Source organism: Poromitra crassiceps, assembly GCF_964638095.1.
Source record: "Poromitra crassiceps genome assembly, chromosome: 13".
Lineage (NCBI taxonomy): Eukaryota > Metazoa > Chordata > Actinopteri > Beryciformes > Melamphaidae > Poromitra > Poromitra crassiceps.
In genome coordinates this window covers 41555373-41572375 of record NC_139644.1, presented here as the reverse complement: position 1 = coordinate 41572375, position 17003 = coordinate 41555373, and the positions used below count along the sequence as shown (strand labels likewise).

General features: G+C 43.6%; 1 protein-coding gene across 2 annotated transcripts in view; it reads right to left on the bottom strand.

Annotated features, from left to right (window-relative positions):
- Positions 1 to 17003, bottom strand: part of clcn7 (chloride channel 7) — a 45288-nt gene that overhangs the window by 24408 nt on the left and 3877 nt on the right. For both annotated transcript variants that reach the window (XM_083650297.1, XM_083650298.1), the window contains 10 exons: positions 11275 to 11340; positions 10420 to 10485; positions 9998 to 10130; positions 7592 to 7701; positions 6261 to 6341; positions 5966 to 6028; positions 4289 to 4372; positions 4014 to 4107; positions 3021 to 3085; positions 614 to 730 (listed from right to left, as the gene is read on the bottom strand). In XM_083650297.1, the coding sequence (XP_083506423.1) occupies positions 614 to 730; positions 3021 to 3085; positions 4014 to 4107; positions 4289 to 4372; positions 5966 to 6028; positions 6261 to 6341; positions 7592 to 7701; positions 9998 to 10130; positions 10420 to 10485; positions 11275 to 11340 (879 nt within the window). The remainder of the gene's footprint in view (positions 1 to 613; positions 731 to 3020; positions 3086 to 4013; positions 4108 to 4288; positions 4373 to 5965; positions 6029 to 6260; positions 6342 to 7591; positions 7702 to 9997; positions 10131 to 10419; positions 10486 to 11274; positions 11341 to 17003) is intronic.

Below are 17003 nucleotides of genomic sequence, written 5' to 3'. Positions count from 1 at the left end.
TAATCCCAAACCAAAATCAGTCCTCGTAATTCAAAGCAGTCAATGATTAATACGTAATGTACAAAGCAAAGCACCAAACAGCCTAATTTGTGCGTGCCGTGCCGCACTGCCCACACAGTCCCACATCGCTGAAAGAAGTACTGCACGGTGTCCGCGACACCAGCGCTGAGCCGACACGCAGCTGACTCCGGGCAGAGCAGCAGAGTGCATGTCTGGGCGTGTTTCATTCGATGCCTTCAGGTGCTTTCATTAACGTAGTAAATTAGCTCAGGAGCTGATGATAGATATATTTGAAGGCAAAAACAAGTGACTGATTACGTGACCGAGCCCGGCCCGAGCCCGAACGCGACTTCAATGTTTCTGTCCGAACCCGGCCCGTAAGTCAGGCCGGGTTCGGGTTCCGAGTCCGACGGGCCGGGTAGCCCTGCTCTAGTGTGTGTGTGTGTGTGTGTGTGTGTGTGTGTGTGTGTGTGTGTAATAATAATAATAACAATAACAATACAGTTTGCCTGTTTTGGGGGGCCATTTATCACATGAATTTCAGAAAGAACGTAGAACGTACTTAATACAACGTACAACAGCCAACAGTGTATTAGGTAATAACGTTTCTCACGTCGCTATCAAAGCGTCCGAAGTTGATGAGACCGGGGCTGGAAAGGTCTCCTGTATTGTGTTTGTAGATGCTCAGGAAGAAATTCAGGGTGAAGGTGGAGATCATGGAGGCAAAGAACTGGAGACAGAAGAGAAAGAGGAAGAGAGGGATGAGGAGAGGAGGAACAGAGACAAGAGGCAAAACCATATGAAGGGCAAGCATGTGGAAAGGAAAACTCATTTAAATAGTCATCCTTTCCTCCAGTTTCACCTCCTATTGTTTGTATCCATCTATCTATTCCTCTCTCCCTCTCTTCTAATAGCCCTTTCAGACCGAGGCCCAACCAGGGTTGTTGGTAAAAGAAGTAGAGTCCGCACACTGCATAGACCAGGGATGTCAGAGATATCCGGCCCGCGGGCAGGTTTCATCCGGCCCGCGAGATGTTTTGGAATATAAAAAAATATATATATATATATATTAAATTCGCACCCCATTATCATGAACTACGTGTGGCTAATAAGCAAGCTAAGAGTTCATTCATAAGTTAAAGTCCCTGGAAACCAAAATCCACAAAAACGTTCTAACTATGTTATTTAGGGTCTTATGTTAGTAATTTTGTGCCTCCGAAATTATTATACATTACTTTCAACCCAAAGCCTTAAAATCGCCACTTTTCTACAAGATTCTACAAAGTACTTCCTCATTGAAGACAGCAGTGCGCGAGGTGCTAAAACGCAGGAGCTTATGACGTCATAAGCTCTATATAACCTTTGTACACGCACGCAATCCCACCCACCTATGGCAAGTCCGTTCTTTGCCCCCAGTGACAGCGCTCCCTCGCTGTCCGTCTCCCTCCCTGTGTGCGGTCTGCCAAGCGCTGTGCTTGTGAGATTAGCAAGGTGTCGGGTTTCAGCCATGCGCTTCTCTCTCTCTCTCTCTCTCTCTCTCTCTCTCTCTCTCTCTCTCTCTCTCTCTCTCTCTCTCTCTCTCTCTCTCTCTCTCTCTCTCTCTCTCTCTCTCTCTCTCTCTCTCTCTCTCGACAGACACTCAGGCAAAGATCTCTTCCGAGCCGCGGAGCAACACACACACACACACGCACACGCACACACACACACACACACACACACACACACACACACACACACGGTGTGTGCACTCATCTCTCTTTCTCCGTTTCCCTCCCCCCTCTCTCTCGCGCTCTCCGAGAGACAGAAATTTCCCTGCTGTAGATGGGACACGCCCACACATTCCGCGGGAGAAAGTACACTCTAAAAAATAATGAAATCTCATGAGTTTTGCCATGGCTGTCAAACCTAAATTTATATACTTTGCGACGTTCATCATCGTTCAAATTTGGCTGGTGGCTTATTAACATAGGGTCCTGTGATGTGATTAACTCAAAATGCTAAATAATAAAGAAATATTTCTGGTTTCCAGGGACTTTAATTAACCTGCACTACAAGGAAGTATGTCAGTAGGTCATCAGGTGTAAACAAAGCCGCCATGATGCCACGCTGGAATTGAATCGCGCATTCGGCTACCTACCAAAAAACAAAGGAATCAACAAGATGCTGTCGAAAAAGAGAAAGGTTGACACGGAATGCAGGCAGTTTCAAGAGAAATGGAAAGAGCAGTATTTCTTTTGTGAAGTAAATGGATAAATGAGTCGAATTGATTTTAGTAAAAAAAAAAATCCGGGCCCCATGAGGTCTCAGTTGAACAAATCCGGCCCTCTACCTAATATGAGTCTGACACCCCTGGCGTAGACGTACTCCCAGAAGATTTATTGTATGGATTAACATTTCGGTCATGGTGAACTTCATCAGACCTGATGAAGGTCACCATGGCCGAAACGTAAATGTGAGCAAGTCTCTAGGCAGTGTGCTGTGGACTCTACTTCTTTTACCTGTTTGCTTATTTTGTTTGTCCTGAAGAGTGGATGTGTGTGCACTACTTTTTATTTCCAACCAGGGTTGTTCCCAGCCCAGGTGGATTTTCTGTTTGAAAGGGTTAACCTGCATTGCCTGACTCACTTTGGCGACCCACATCTTGGGTTGGACGAGGGTTGATCACAGTATGAATAGCACCACCCGGATTCTTAACAACCGACCCGAGGCAGGACAAACTCATCTCAATGGTTAGGAATAATGGGGGGGTCTAGCCATTAGCTACACAGCGCTAGCTGACAGGAGTCTTGAGAGAGACACACACACTTTTCACCAACACAAACATTGGACCACACAGTGAAACGCTGCGTGTAGGACGCATCTTCTTGACAGCAAAACCACATGGAGGACGGTCCATTTCCAGTTCATAGTTACCAATCTCTCCCAGGTTGGATCTATCCTCCAGATGAGATTCTGCTTAGTTCTGATTCATTCGTCTTCCTGTTCTAAAACAGCTCCGGCCTTCATTCAATGCTACTTACTATCCTCCATGTCAGCATCTGGTTCCAGAAAGAAGCTCCCTCCTCCAGAGAGAACAATACGCCACCTGTAGACAAAAGAAACAAAAGTACAGTGAAAAACCACACAACGCTTAAGAGCTGTGTGATGAGAAGATGAGAAGAATGCAGGGACCAGCTTCTTGTTGTCACTGACGTGACTGCACACAGTCAGCATAGTTGGAGATATCAGGGCCGGTTTTGTATCTTCAGAAGAAGGGCTAGCTCTAGCTCATTCCTATAATAAGCACATTCATCCCTGTACATTATGAACACCACCTGGCTCTAGCTCATTCCTATAATAAGCACATTCTTCCCTGTACATTATGAACACCACCTGGCTCTAGCTCATTCCTATAATAAGCACATTCATCCCTGTACATTATGAACACCACCTGGCTCTAGCTCATTCCTATAATAAGCACATTTATAGGGCCGTCTTCTAAAAGTCGACTATTCGATCATCAGTCGAGAGACCTGTGAGTCGACGGAGATTCCTCAAGTCGAGCAGTCGTCTTTTCTCTCTCCCTCCCCTCGTCAGTGTGGTGTGCGGTGCTCTTAAAATACTGAACACCACGTCGTCAAAGTTGGCACATCTTCATTATAGTCAGTTTCCCGCTGAATGTGTCATTACATTATTAATATCTTACCTGGATAAGCTCAAATGATGTTGTTTATGTTATCAGTCCGACTTGGAAGCACTCTCTGCGCAACGGCGCACGTGCACGAGCTGCAAAGCTCTAGCCGCGGGGGCGCGCGGAGCACGAGCAGTGGGATCTCCCATGGCCCACCAAAGTTGACACCAAAGTTGGTGTGTTTTTTAATGTTAAATCCTTCTTCACAGAAAGTTGGTGTGTGTTTTTTACAATCCTTACTTCACACAAAGTTGGTGTGTTTTTTACAATCCTTACTTCACACAAAGTTGGTGTGTGTTTTTTACAATCCTTACTTCACAGAAAGTTGGTGTGTGTTTTTTACCGACTGGTGCTCCGAAAGCAGCAGACACTCCAGCAGCAGCTCCGGCAGAAACAAAGTCTCTTTTCTCCGTGTCTCTCCGAAAATACTCAAAAATCTGCAAACACACACCGCACATGGTGTCAATGCATCTCTCTTACATTCAAACACACTCTAACATAGACATGTTTGGATTGCAAATTAGAAAGGGGAGGTTTTTCTTTGTTATCCAACCTGATACTTCATACCATACGGTAAGCCGCCTGACACACACACACACACTCCCTCTACACACTGACCTTGAAGTCCTTCTTTAAAGAGGTGCTCCTGCCCTGGGAGACTCCCGCGGCTACAACGGCTCCAGAGTGAATCATGGGACCTTCCTGAAGGATTGTGGGTAAACAAGAGGATAGGTTTGGGGATGCTAAAGTTTACTTGACTTGCTCAGGCACAGATATAAATTATAATAACACTGATTGATTCTACTTCGGGGAAACATTTTCACATACCGTCATTTAAAACCACGGTACTTCACCTTTAATCTGAGTGATGATTTCCCAGTCTACAAGCGCAGGCAAAGTTTTGAGGGTTGATTAGGGGTGGGACAAAATATCGATACTCACGGTATCGCGATATTTCCACTTGCGATACGTTATCGATACACTGGCACCAAGTATCGATATTTTATTAAAATATGCAGGATCTTGAAACTGATTCTCCCACAGCCATTTTGATAAACGGAGTCCTAGGGTTGTCAAAAATATTGATGCTTAGGTACTTACTCAATACTAAACATTTTAAACGGATACAATACTCATTTTCTACAGTATCAAGTTTATCGATACCAGCAGCGCTTCCTCTGCCTCCTCTACACAAACAGACAGAACTGCAGCTGTTAACTACATTAGCTAATCCCACTACTGCTGCTGTAACCTACTAACCGCTTCGCCAACACCGGGCCCAAAACGCCAGTGTGAGACCAAATGTTTAACTTGTTAACCAGTCGGAGTGACACTCTTCCCAGTAACATATTGGCTTTGAAATCTGTTGATACATGGACCCTGCTTGTAGATTGCAGTTAAATTTAACGTTAAACGCATTGCCGGTGGAGGTACCCGGATGTAGCAGACAAAGAGTATTGAAGGCAAGAGAAGCCTATATTGTTGTTTTTTACAACAGCGCTCCCGCCTTGATGTTGCAGTGGAACCACTGAGGGGAACAACCCAGTCATCAGTTCTTAGTTCTTTGGTGCAGAATTGTCGAAGTCGTCCTGCTTTGCTACTTGCGATTGTCTGTCAATCATCGATGATTGACAGAAAGCAACCAGTCTGTATGTAACCAAATCAGTGGGGATAGCAGAGCGTCCAGACCCTAATGATGATTCATTTGGAATGGATTAATTGGGCCTGGTTTAGGCTAAGAGGCACACTGATGGCAGTATAGCCTACACTGCGATTTATAACTGAATCCTGGACATGCAGAGCTGCTGTTTGGGCTGTCTTGGGCTACACTCTGAGCTTACTGGGGGCAGCAGCTCAGCTTGAGGGAGGCTTTGGAGGGAATTGTAGCCTACATGAAACATGAAAGCTGGAACATCCCCCACTAACTACTTAAGCCAATTTAAAAATATATTGTGAATATATGCCATTGTTCTCTTGTTTTAATAATAATTAAAAAAAGACTCTTTATGTGTCATTTTTCCAGCGTGGTATCGAAAATGGTATGAGTGAGTGAAGTCTTGAGTTCATGTCAATTCTGCTAATAAATACATAATACCTGCTTCTTGCCTTTTAGGGATATTTTTTTCTCTTCAGTTACACAGATATCGTGATGTACCGTAGGTTAAATTTCTTCCAATATATCGATTATCGCAGAATCGCTGTATCGTGATGTTATCGTTATCGAGGGCCAAGTATCGTGACCGTATCGTGAGTTACTCCGCGATTCCCACCCCTAGGGTTGATGTCGTTATTTACCTTTCCGACAGCAAGACCTCCAGCCACTGAACAGATAACGCCGCCCACTTTCACCACCAGAGTCTGTTGAAGACACAGAAAAGCATTGAACATTACCATTGTCTTTTGGGCTGGTGAGTGAAGAAAATCTCCCAGGCACTTACATATTTTTACCAGCATTTGGCCAGTGGCTGGTGCTAGTTTTGCACCCTGCATCCAGTTAGTGATGGTGGTTTCAAGTAGTGTGTGTGTGTGTGTGTGTGTGTGTGTGTGTGTGTGTGTGTGTGTGTGTGTGTGTGTGTGTGTGTGTGTGTACCTTGAGTCGCACCACCCTGGGAATCTTGACCCCATTCAGGTAGCATTTTATCTGAGGTATACCACTTCCTGCTGCTATAGGCTGAAAAGCAGTGGGAGTGGTGAAGGGGAGAGGTGAAGGAGAGAGAGAGAGAGAGAGGTTATCTGTATGTATGAAAAAAGAAAGATCACACCCTGCTTACAGATGGCATAGCAACCGATAAAGCATGGCTAACCATAGTTTATGGTTATTCTCAACATAGCTGGAATGCCTGTTTGACCAAACCAGCCACCCCGCTCATTCCCTGTTCTCACTCCTCCCTTCCAAAAAACGCTATCGGTGCATCAAATCACACACCACCCGTCTCAGTAACAGCTTTTTCCCTCAGGCAGTCAGGCTGCTGAACAGTTGACTCACACACACTGCAACGCACTGTCACTTTGTTGTGCACCATTATTGTATTGTACTGTATTGTGGTTTGTGTTATGTCTACACGCACTGTGTACAGACATGTCTGTATTCACATGTAGCCTACATAGTTATGTAGGTCTACACCCTTTTTCTGTCGGTCTTTGTGACCATGTCCTTGTGTATGTAAGGCTGAGGGTGCTCAGAGCATAAAGAATTTCATTGTATTTATACATTGTATTATACATATATGAAGACAAATAAACTACTTGAACTTGAGATCACAGAGTCAGATTGAAACTTTATGTTAATAGAAACACACAGCTGCCCCTGATCATTATTATACCAAATGGACCCTTTTCACAGGGGCCATTTTGTGTCGAAAAGGCAGGGGAAACACAGGTGGAAGCAAAACACTAATGAGGGTTTCCAACTTCCATGGTTGGAAACCCTCATTAGTGTTTTGCTTGCACCTGTGTTTACCCTGCCTTTTTGGCACAAAATGGCCCCCATGAAAAGGGTCTATTGTGGGAAACCAGAATGGCACAAAATGTGTCAGTCTTCCTTGCAATTTAACAGTATTCGATATTGCTGCCAGAGGTACAGGCAGCTATCCTATCTATTTTGAATGCCCCGCTGTAAAAAATAATTATGGGTACAAGGTCCGGTTGTTGGGGCTGGGAGGTGGTGGGGGCTGGGAGGATTACACCGGAGGAAGAACCCATAAGGCATCATGGCAGCTAGAAATAAGGTGGATAGCTTATCATTTTTGTCTACTTTCACATGTGTTTGCATGGAAATTGATGAGCCAATGAGTAGCGGCACACTTCTACAGTACAAACTCCAGGACCACAAAAGAGGAAGAGACCAATGAATGAGAAACATCTGATCCATATTTAAAGATCACACCTTTGATCAAGACATATTTTCCCCCTCCAGTTTACCTCAATGAAGGCAACTATGATGGCCCCCACCATGACGAAGGCGGAGTTGAGGACAGCCCAGAGGATGAGCGAGATGGACAGACCGCCCACCTCTGTAAACTTCTCTATGTCTGAGAGGGGTCAGAGGTCAAGGAAGAGTCTGGAGCATGATACCAACATGGCTGAAGACTAGCCAAAGAAAGACACAGACTGTTTATCAACCAATCATGATCAGAAGCTATTAAGGAGAACATAAGAAAAACAGTCAACAAGATGGAAAATTAACATCAGCGAATTGTTAAATGTTGGTTAATTTTGGCTGTGGCTGGTATCTATCATCACCTGCCATCATCCACTTTTGCAGGTAACCAAAAGTGCTATACTACTTAGGGATGCACCAATACCATTATGATACTGTGCTCATGTATTGTACTCGTACTCCTTAAACCAGTGGTTCTCAAATGGGGGTCCGGGGGACCCCCAGGGGTCTTTGTTGCAAAAGCTTCATAGTTGAATGAAAATATGTTGTGCTTTAAATCTAAAATGGTTCATGGATTACATTCTAATCTAACAAACCTATCAATTTAAAAGTCAAGCACGTTACCATGGAAACAATTAAGCTTAGCCCAAAATCACAAATCAGAATGAGGGGGTCCCCGGTATATTTTCTATCTAAGGGGTCCTTGGCTGAACAACATTTGAGAACCTCTGCCTTAAACTACTGATACACCTGCACCCGATACCACTCGAGCAATGTGAGGTTAACCTGAAAACTAGTCTCGCTTGCCAGACTCTCTCCCTGCACCGGGAGAGAGTCTGGCTGGTAATGCCTCTATGATCACTCTTACAGTCATGTACATTCACTGATTACAAAGTCCTATTTCTCCATCAGCACTTTCACTTTGTTAGGTTGCATTTCGTTACATGATGTGTTCAAACTCCATTCAGTAAAAATGTTTATTGGGTGATGAACATGATGTGTGCATGTCGTGAGAAACTTGAATAAATACGGTTGTTTGAAGGAGAGAAAAAAGAAAAGTCTGTTTAGATGTGTGTGTTACAGCGTTAAAGCAGGGGTTCCCAACCTTTTGTGGCTTCTTTTGTGGCCTTATGTGAAGCACTTTGAATTGCCTCTGTGTATGAAATACACAAATACAAATTACTATTATTATACAAATAAACTTGACTTGACTTGTGACCCTACTTTGAGGTCACAAAAATCACAAAAATCTAGGGACCTGAGACATTCAAATTCACCATCGATAATATCATCAGTGACATTGTCAGTGATGTCACATAGTATGCTTATTTTTTCCTGCAGAATTCTGACTTTAATCTCAAAATTCTGACAGTAACTCTGAATTCTGACTTTATTCTCAGAATCCTGATTTAAAGTTATAATCTCAAAGATTTTCATTTAAAAAAAAGAGTCATTCACCACGTCGATTGAAGGTATGGTCCATTGATTAAAGCCTTTGCAGTACATAGTGCATTACAGTATGTGACATCACATAATGCAACACTGTTTAGATCTCACCTGCAATTACCACTCATCGCCATAGGTGTCACCCAAGAGAATAAAACTGAAATCTTGGAGATTATCACTTAAAGTCCCTGGAAACCAAAATCCACAAAAACGTTCTAACTATGTTATTTAGGGTCTTATGTTAGTAATTATATGCCTCCGAAATTATTATGCATTACTTTCAACCCAAAGCCTCTCTCTCTCTCTCTCTCTGGACTAGTGTGAGAGAGAGCAGAGAGACACACAGCCTGGTGACGCGAGGTTACATACACACACACACTGCGCTGTGCAGTCGCAGCAACATCTCTCCCTCTCCGAGCAACGCGCACACACACACACACACACACACACACACACACACACACACACACACACACACACACACACACACACAATGTTCGACACACGCACTGGATCTCTCTTTCTCCGTTTCCCTCCCCCCCTCTCTCTCGCGCTCTCTCTCTCTCGGAGGAGGAGAGAAATGTCCCTGCTGCAGACGGGACACGCCCACACAGTCCGCGGGAGAAAATGCACTCTAAAAAGTAATTGATTCTCATGACTTTTGCCAGACTGTCAAACCTAAATTTATATACTTTGCGACGTTCATCATCGTTCAAATTTGGCTGGTGGCTTATTAACATAGGGTCCTGTGATGTGATGAACTCAAAATGCTAAATAATAAAGAAATATTTCTGGTTTCCAGGGACTTTAAAACTCAGAACTAAAATAATAATAATAAAAAAATATTTTAAAAAAGTCGCAAGTGACCCTAATCATCTTCAGTAGTATTAAATTGTGTGTGTGGTGTTTTTTTTCTTTTTTCAGGTGACCCTATTTTAATTCCAGGCGACCCCACTTAGGGTCACGACCCTAAGGTTGGGAACCACTGCATTAAAGGATACTCTGTTTGACCACTTGGTATTTCAGCCCGGCCAGTTGCTCCACCACGATGTCGATGAAGCAGGCGATGAGGCCGGTCAGGAAGCCAATCAGACCGCACACCACCCAGCGGCTAATCTCCAGACAGCGGAAACCCTGTCGATACAGAGGAGAGAGAGAAAGAGAGCGAAAGAGAGAGCGAGAGCGAAAGAGTGAGAGAGAGAGTGAGAGAGAGGTGGGGGGAGGGAGTGGAGTGTGCGGGGATAGAGAAGCAAAAATATGTAGGGGACAAATGGGGGAGGAATAGAGAGAATGAGAGAGGAGAGCAAGAGACAAAGTGAAAAGCGGTGGGATACAGCGAGAGAAAGAAGTGGAAGTAAAATATTATCATATTACATATTGTACATGTTCAGGTGATTCTCGACAACAATAACGCCCCACTCACCATGTAACTCATCCGCCTCTCCTCGTCCAGAAACAACTGGTTCTCGCTGTTATCATAGTCCAAACTCTGGAATACCACACACAAATCAAAATAGACAATCAGAGCTAATGATCAAGTAAACGTGTACTGATCTGAGCCAAGTTGGTGCTTACTAAATTATGTTTAAATTGACTGACTGTATCTATCAGATGAGCAAGCCAGTACTAGGTTAAAGGATGGCTTTACCGGTAATCAACCCACTTTGTATCATTAATGATCTTGGTAATATCAGCACATGGGCAGTGTTTTACCTTCTCTCAGTTTTCCTCACAGAGATCTCCCATTTCGCTCTGTTCTGACGCGTTTTACGTCACAACAACGCATCAGAACGGAGCTGCGGAGTGGATTCTGCTGGAGAGGCAGAATCTGCTCCTGTTATTGTTTATTTTTATTTTTTAGGTATGCGCACATCCATGGAGAATCGCATGGAGAGCCTTAACAAGCCCTAATGACTTGCAGCTGGTGGGGGCGGAGTTTCTGCAGGCAGCAGCAGGAACAATTTTCTCCGTGAGGTAAACAGAGAGAGAAGGTAAAACACTGCCCATGTGCTTATATTACCGAGATTATATATGACCGGTTGATTACCGGTAATGCCATCATTTAATACAAAGCAGATTTTATTAACAGTTGCTAATTCTCCTCTGTATTGCATCAACATGTCGTCAGACTATCACTTTTCATTCATTCTGCAACAGGGGTTAATGGTTCATTTTATTCATTTTGGTTGTTTCCTTTGTTTAGCACTGCCAGAAGCCATGTTCATGTTTAATGAATCTATTTGCAATGATTTGTTATATTGAATAACAACTATTTTACCTCAAATTTGAGTGACAGCAGCTTCTCGTTGTGAGGGATCTCTTTGGGTCGGCCCCTCACCGAGTCCTGCGGGGAGGGGTCAGACAGAACAGAGGTCACCACAGCAACACTGACACATGACCTTTGACCCGTGGGCCGTGGAGTCACATGAGAGACTGTGAGGAGGAGTGCAATGAGTCGAGTGACATGGAGGGGATGGAGCAGTGTGGGTGTGACAGCAGTGTGCAGCACACTGAACAATATGAGCAAGTTGTTTTCAGCCATGCTACACTACAAGCTGTAAGACTACTAGGGATGCTAATTTTTTATCAATTTCCTTAATCGATTAATTGGTCAAACAATCAATTAATTGATTAATCATTGTTTTTTGGGTGTAATTCTCCCAGACTTTCTGCCTGCTAGCTTGGCTTTCTTCTTCCTCTGTATGAGCAGTGAAAGTAATAAGAAATAGCACATAGCCTACATTGTCGATTAATCGGTTAACATATAGTTTGATCGATCACATTTTTTACGATCGATTAATCGATTGTCGATTAATCATTAACATCCCTACTACTGATTGTGCTGAATATCAATCAATCACTGACAAAGGTTTTTTTTCTGGCTCAGAATGGGCCTTGAGGGGTGACTATGCATGACAGTAAGCATGATCGGTCTGCGTAAAGACTGAAGTAAAGTTTGACCTGGGCACTTCGCACAGACTACTCTAAGTAAAGTTTGACCTGGGCACTTTGGGTAGTCTATGTGAAGTGCCCAGGTCAAACTTTACTTCGGGTAGTCTATGTGAAGTGCCCAGGTCAAACTTTACTTCGGGTAGTCTATGTGAAGTGCCCAGGTCAAACTTTACTTCGGGTAGTCTATGTGAAGTGCCCAGGTCAAACTTTACTTCGGGTAGTCTATGTGAAGTGCCCAGGTCAAACTTTACTTCGGGTAGTCTATGTGAAGTGCCCAGGTCAAACTTTACTTCGGGTAGTCTATGTGAAGTGCCCAGGTCAAACTTTACTTTGGGTAGTCTATGTGAAGTGCCCAGGTCAAACTTTACTTCGGGTAGTCTATGTGAAGTGCCCAGGTCAAACTTTACTTCGGGTAGTCTATGTGAAGTGCCCAGGTCAAACTTTACTTTGGGTAGTCTATGTGAAGTGCCCAGGTCAAACTTTACTTCGGGTAGTCTATGTGAAGTGCCCAGGTCAAACTTTACTTCAGGTAGTCTATGTGAAGTGCCCAGGTCAAACTTTACTTCGGGTAGTCTATGTGAAGTGCCCAGGTCAAACTTTACTTCGGGTAGTCTATGTGAAGTGCCCAGGTCAAACTTTACTTCGGGTAGTCTATGTGAAGTGCCCAGGTCAAACTTTACTTCAGGTAGTCTATGTGAAGTGCCCAGGTCAAACTTTACTTCGGGTAGTCTATGTGAAGTGCATAGGGCAAACTTTACTTTGGGTAGTCTATGTGAAGTGCCCAGGTCAAACTTTACTTCAGGTAGTCTATGTGAAGTGCCCAGGTCAAACTTTACTTCGGGTAGTCTATGTGAAGTGCCCAGGTCAAACTTTACTTCAGGTAGTCTATGTGAAGTTCCCAGGTCAAACTTTACTTTGGGTAGTCTATGTGAAGTGCCCAGGTCAAACTTTACTTCAGGTAGTCTATGTGAAGTGCCCAGGTCAAACTTTACTTCGGGTAGTCTATGTTAAGTGCCCAGGTCAAACTTTACTTCAGGTAGTCTATGTGAAGTGCCCAGGTCAATCTTTACTTCGGGTAGTCTATGTGAAGTGCCCAGGTCAAACTTTACTTCGGGTAGTCTATGTGAAGTGCCCAGGTCAATCTTTACTTCGGGTAGTCTATGTGAAGTGCCCAGGTCAATCTTTACTTCGGGTAGTCTATGTGAAGTGCCCAGGTCAATCTTTACTTCGGGTAGTCTATGTGAAGTGCCCAGGTCAAACTTTACTTCGGGTAGTCTATGTGAAGTGCCCAGGTCAATCTTTACTTCGGGTAGTCTATGTGAAGTGCCCAGGTCAATCTTTACTTCAGGTAGTCTATGTGAAGTGCCCAGGTCAATCTTTACTTCAGGTTGTCTATGTGAAGTGCCCAGGTCAATCTTTACTTCAGGTTGTCTATGTGAAGTGCCCAGGTCAAACTTTACTTCAGGTAGTCTATGTGAAGTGCCCAGGTCAAACCTTTTGCTATATACACTGTCCCTCACTGTTGAGCACCAGGACCCTTTATTCCAAACTTGGCTGAAGTGTGCAGGACTTTAATGTTGATAGAGTAAAAATGCTTTATTTTGAGTTAGTATTCAAGTCAGGGAGGGTTGTCCTGAATTCAAAAATATCAGTGATTGTATTTTCTTCTTGTAAACTAAAATCAAAGAATAAAGTAGTGTCCCTCACACTTTAATATGATGTTTTCATTTGTACCGCTATCCGGTGGTGGACGGGGGTGGGGGTGGGGGGGGGGGACGGGGGTTGGGGGTCTGCAAAGATTGCTCTATGCAGGAAAAACCCTGATTACAAATTCAAGTCAGAATGACTCAGTGGAGAAAGTCAGCACAGAGGGGAGGAAGAGTGGAAATAGATTACAGCAGGCCTTGTTGGACAGGCAGATCAAACGCACATAATGCAGCTTGAATGAAAGCAGGAAAGCTACAGTACTGCATTGAGGTAGAAGAAACAACTTTAAAATGATGGAGATGCGGCTATTGTGGAAAGAAATGCACCAGCGTTTCCCCCAGAATTGTATCTTAACATTGTACAGCATTTACTGTAAATCAAGTGGTATTAAAACTCAACCAGACACAAATGGAATTCTTGCAGGCAATGGCATGGTGGTGGTGCTCTCCAATGTAGCCTATTCAATGGTGAGGGGAACACTGGTGTATATGGAACACAAAGTACATCACTTTATGAGAGGATCTTTACATGCGTACAAGAGACAGCTACAGGCAATTCACAATGACAGTATTTCACATTCACATGCGGTGTTAAAGGGATAGTTCGGTTTGTTTGAAGTTGGGTCCTATCAGCTAGTCACATACACTAACGTAATTCGGTACAGTGGTCTGTAAGCGAGGAGCAGTGTCTAACGAGATCCGGCACCCAGAGGAGCAGCCTCGCGCAGACTCACCAGCATTTCCTCTCGCAGTACAGGGGGTCAACAACTAAAATGTAATTTAGCCACCAAAAAACAACGCCCACCTAAACAAATCGATATCCGTGTACATGCACGCTCTATTTTGACAATTTTCAGCGCTTTACTTTTCCGCAAAACAGCAGTTTCATTCGGCACTGCTTTTTCTCCCAACCGTACAACCACCGTATTCCTCCGCTAAAAGCCAGCTCCGAGCCGCAGCACTGGATTACTCCGCAGTTATTTGGGGGTAGGCTATTTTATTTCTCCCGGTTTGAAGACACAACAAATAGAATACATGAACGAAAATATGAGTGATTTTGATAGCGAGGATGATATGCCATTCACCTTGGTGACAAGAGGATACAATTATGAACCAGAGAGAATACAGAAGAGGAACTTTTGCGGAGAGTGAACAGGCAGAGAGATGCGCCTGCTGCCTAAATGCCTGGGTGCCCTGGCTGCAGACCTTATTCACCATTCCCAGGATAAATTGTGGAAAACGACCCAGACCAGAGAGGCCAGGTGACTTGTTGTCTCTAAAGTAAGTCAGTGTTTTATCTCTCTTCTAAGCCTTCCTGTTTTGTAAACCGCGGCTCTGTGCTCTGTGCTGGCTTTAGCGGAGGAATACGGTGGTTGTACGGTTGGGAGAAAAAGCAGTACCGAATGAAATGACTGTTTGGCGGAAAAGTAAAGCGTAGAAAATTCTCAAATAGAGCGTGCATGTACACAGATATCGATTTGTTTAGGTGGGCGTTGTTTTTTGGTGGCTAAATTACATTTTAGTTGTTGACCCCCTGTACTGCGAGAGGAAATGCTGGTGAGTCTGCGCGAGGCTGCTCCTCTGGGTGCCGGATCTCGTTAGACACTGCTCCTCGCTTACAGACTACTGTACCGAATTACGTTAGTGTATGTGACTAGCTGATAGGACCCAACTTCAAACAAACCGAACTATCCCTTTAACTGGGCCTGTATCACACAGCAACAGACCAAATAAAATAAGACAGACTTTACATTCCCATGCACAGATCAAAATACAACATGCACAGATCAAAAATACATGCACAGATCAAAATACATCGCACATCACTGAAAAGACTCCTTAGCCTAGCTAGGGATGGGAATCGAGAACCGGTTCTTGTTGAGAACTGGGTCCCAGTGGATCAATTCCTTGGAATCGTTAGCCAAAGTCCTTAACAATTCCACTATCGATTCCATGCGCGATGACGTCACACGCTGCGACACGCACGCACAGCCTTGTTTTGTTTACCGCAGCCACCATGGCGTCTAGGCAGAAGTGAAACGATGACCACAGTGCCACTTGCAATGCTTGCAAAACCTCTATTTCGTCAAAGGGGGGAAATACTAGCAAAATGCAGAAACATTTGTCCACACAGCATGCAATAATTTTGGAGGAATGTCATGTTTTTTATGTGCTACGGAGTGACAATAACGTGGCTAACAGCAGCGCGCCTAACAGAAGCGCGGCTAACAGCAGCGCGTCATCTGTTAATATGGAAGGTAAACTCCTCCAGACCCTGCCTATTGTGTGTTTAGTGTTCGTGCGATTTGTTTCATTGTGTAAACCAGGTTTCACCAATACTCCATTTCCATTCGTTAATTTAGACATGCCAGCTAAACTAAAATGTCAAAGTTGCATGTTGTTATTCTAACCACTAGTTCTGTTTCATTCATTCCCACTATATATTTTCTATAGGGAGATGACAAAGATGCTCAACCCAAAATACAAACCCCAAACAGAGCCAGTTTAACAGACACACTGATCCCTGCTTGGTATGTGATTGAAAAGAGCAATCTGATCTCAGAGCTGAATAATAATACATAATTATAATACCGTAAATTCCGGACTATAAGCCGCACCTTTTTTCCCGTTTTTTGGCGTTTTTTGGCCCCTGCGGCTTATATAACGGTGCGGCTTATCTATGGATTTTTTCAAAAAAAAAAAAAAAAATCTCTCTTTTTTAGCACTCTTTCTAACTATAAATCCACTTCTGTTTTAATTTCCTCTCTTGCCCTCTTTTCACCACACTGTATGACACTGTATGACACTGTGTGCACTGTAAATAACAACACAGGTGGTGTTGTGTTATGTTGTTTTGTTGAAATGTTAATAAATGGGAGCTTCCTCAAACAGCCATCTCTTTCCCGACAATCCCCTCTGTGCATGAACCCTTACATATGGTAATTATACATTAAAACACAATTAAAAAAAAAAAAAAAAAAATACCATTAAAACACCCGCGGCTTATAGTCCGGTGCGGCTTATATAAGAAAAAAATAGTCAACTTTGCAGGTGCGGCTTATACACCGGTGCGGCTTATAGTCCGGAATTTACGGTAATAATAATAAAAAATAAAAATAAAATGTTGATAAACCCGTTTGTACTCTTTTTTTTTCCCCCTTGCCCAATGAGAATCGATAAGAGAATCGATAAGGAATCGGATCGATAAGCAGAATCGAAAATGGAATCGGAATCGCTAAAATCTTATCAATTCCCATCCCTAAGCCTAGCAGCTAACACCAGGCAAATAAAAAGTATTATTTAGCCTAGCAGCTAACACCAGGCAAATAAAAAGCATGGTTGTTCACAT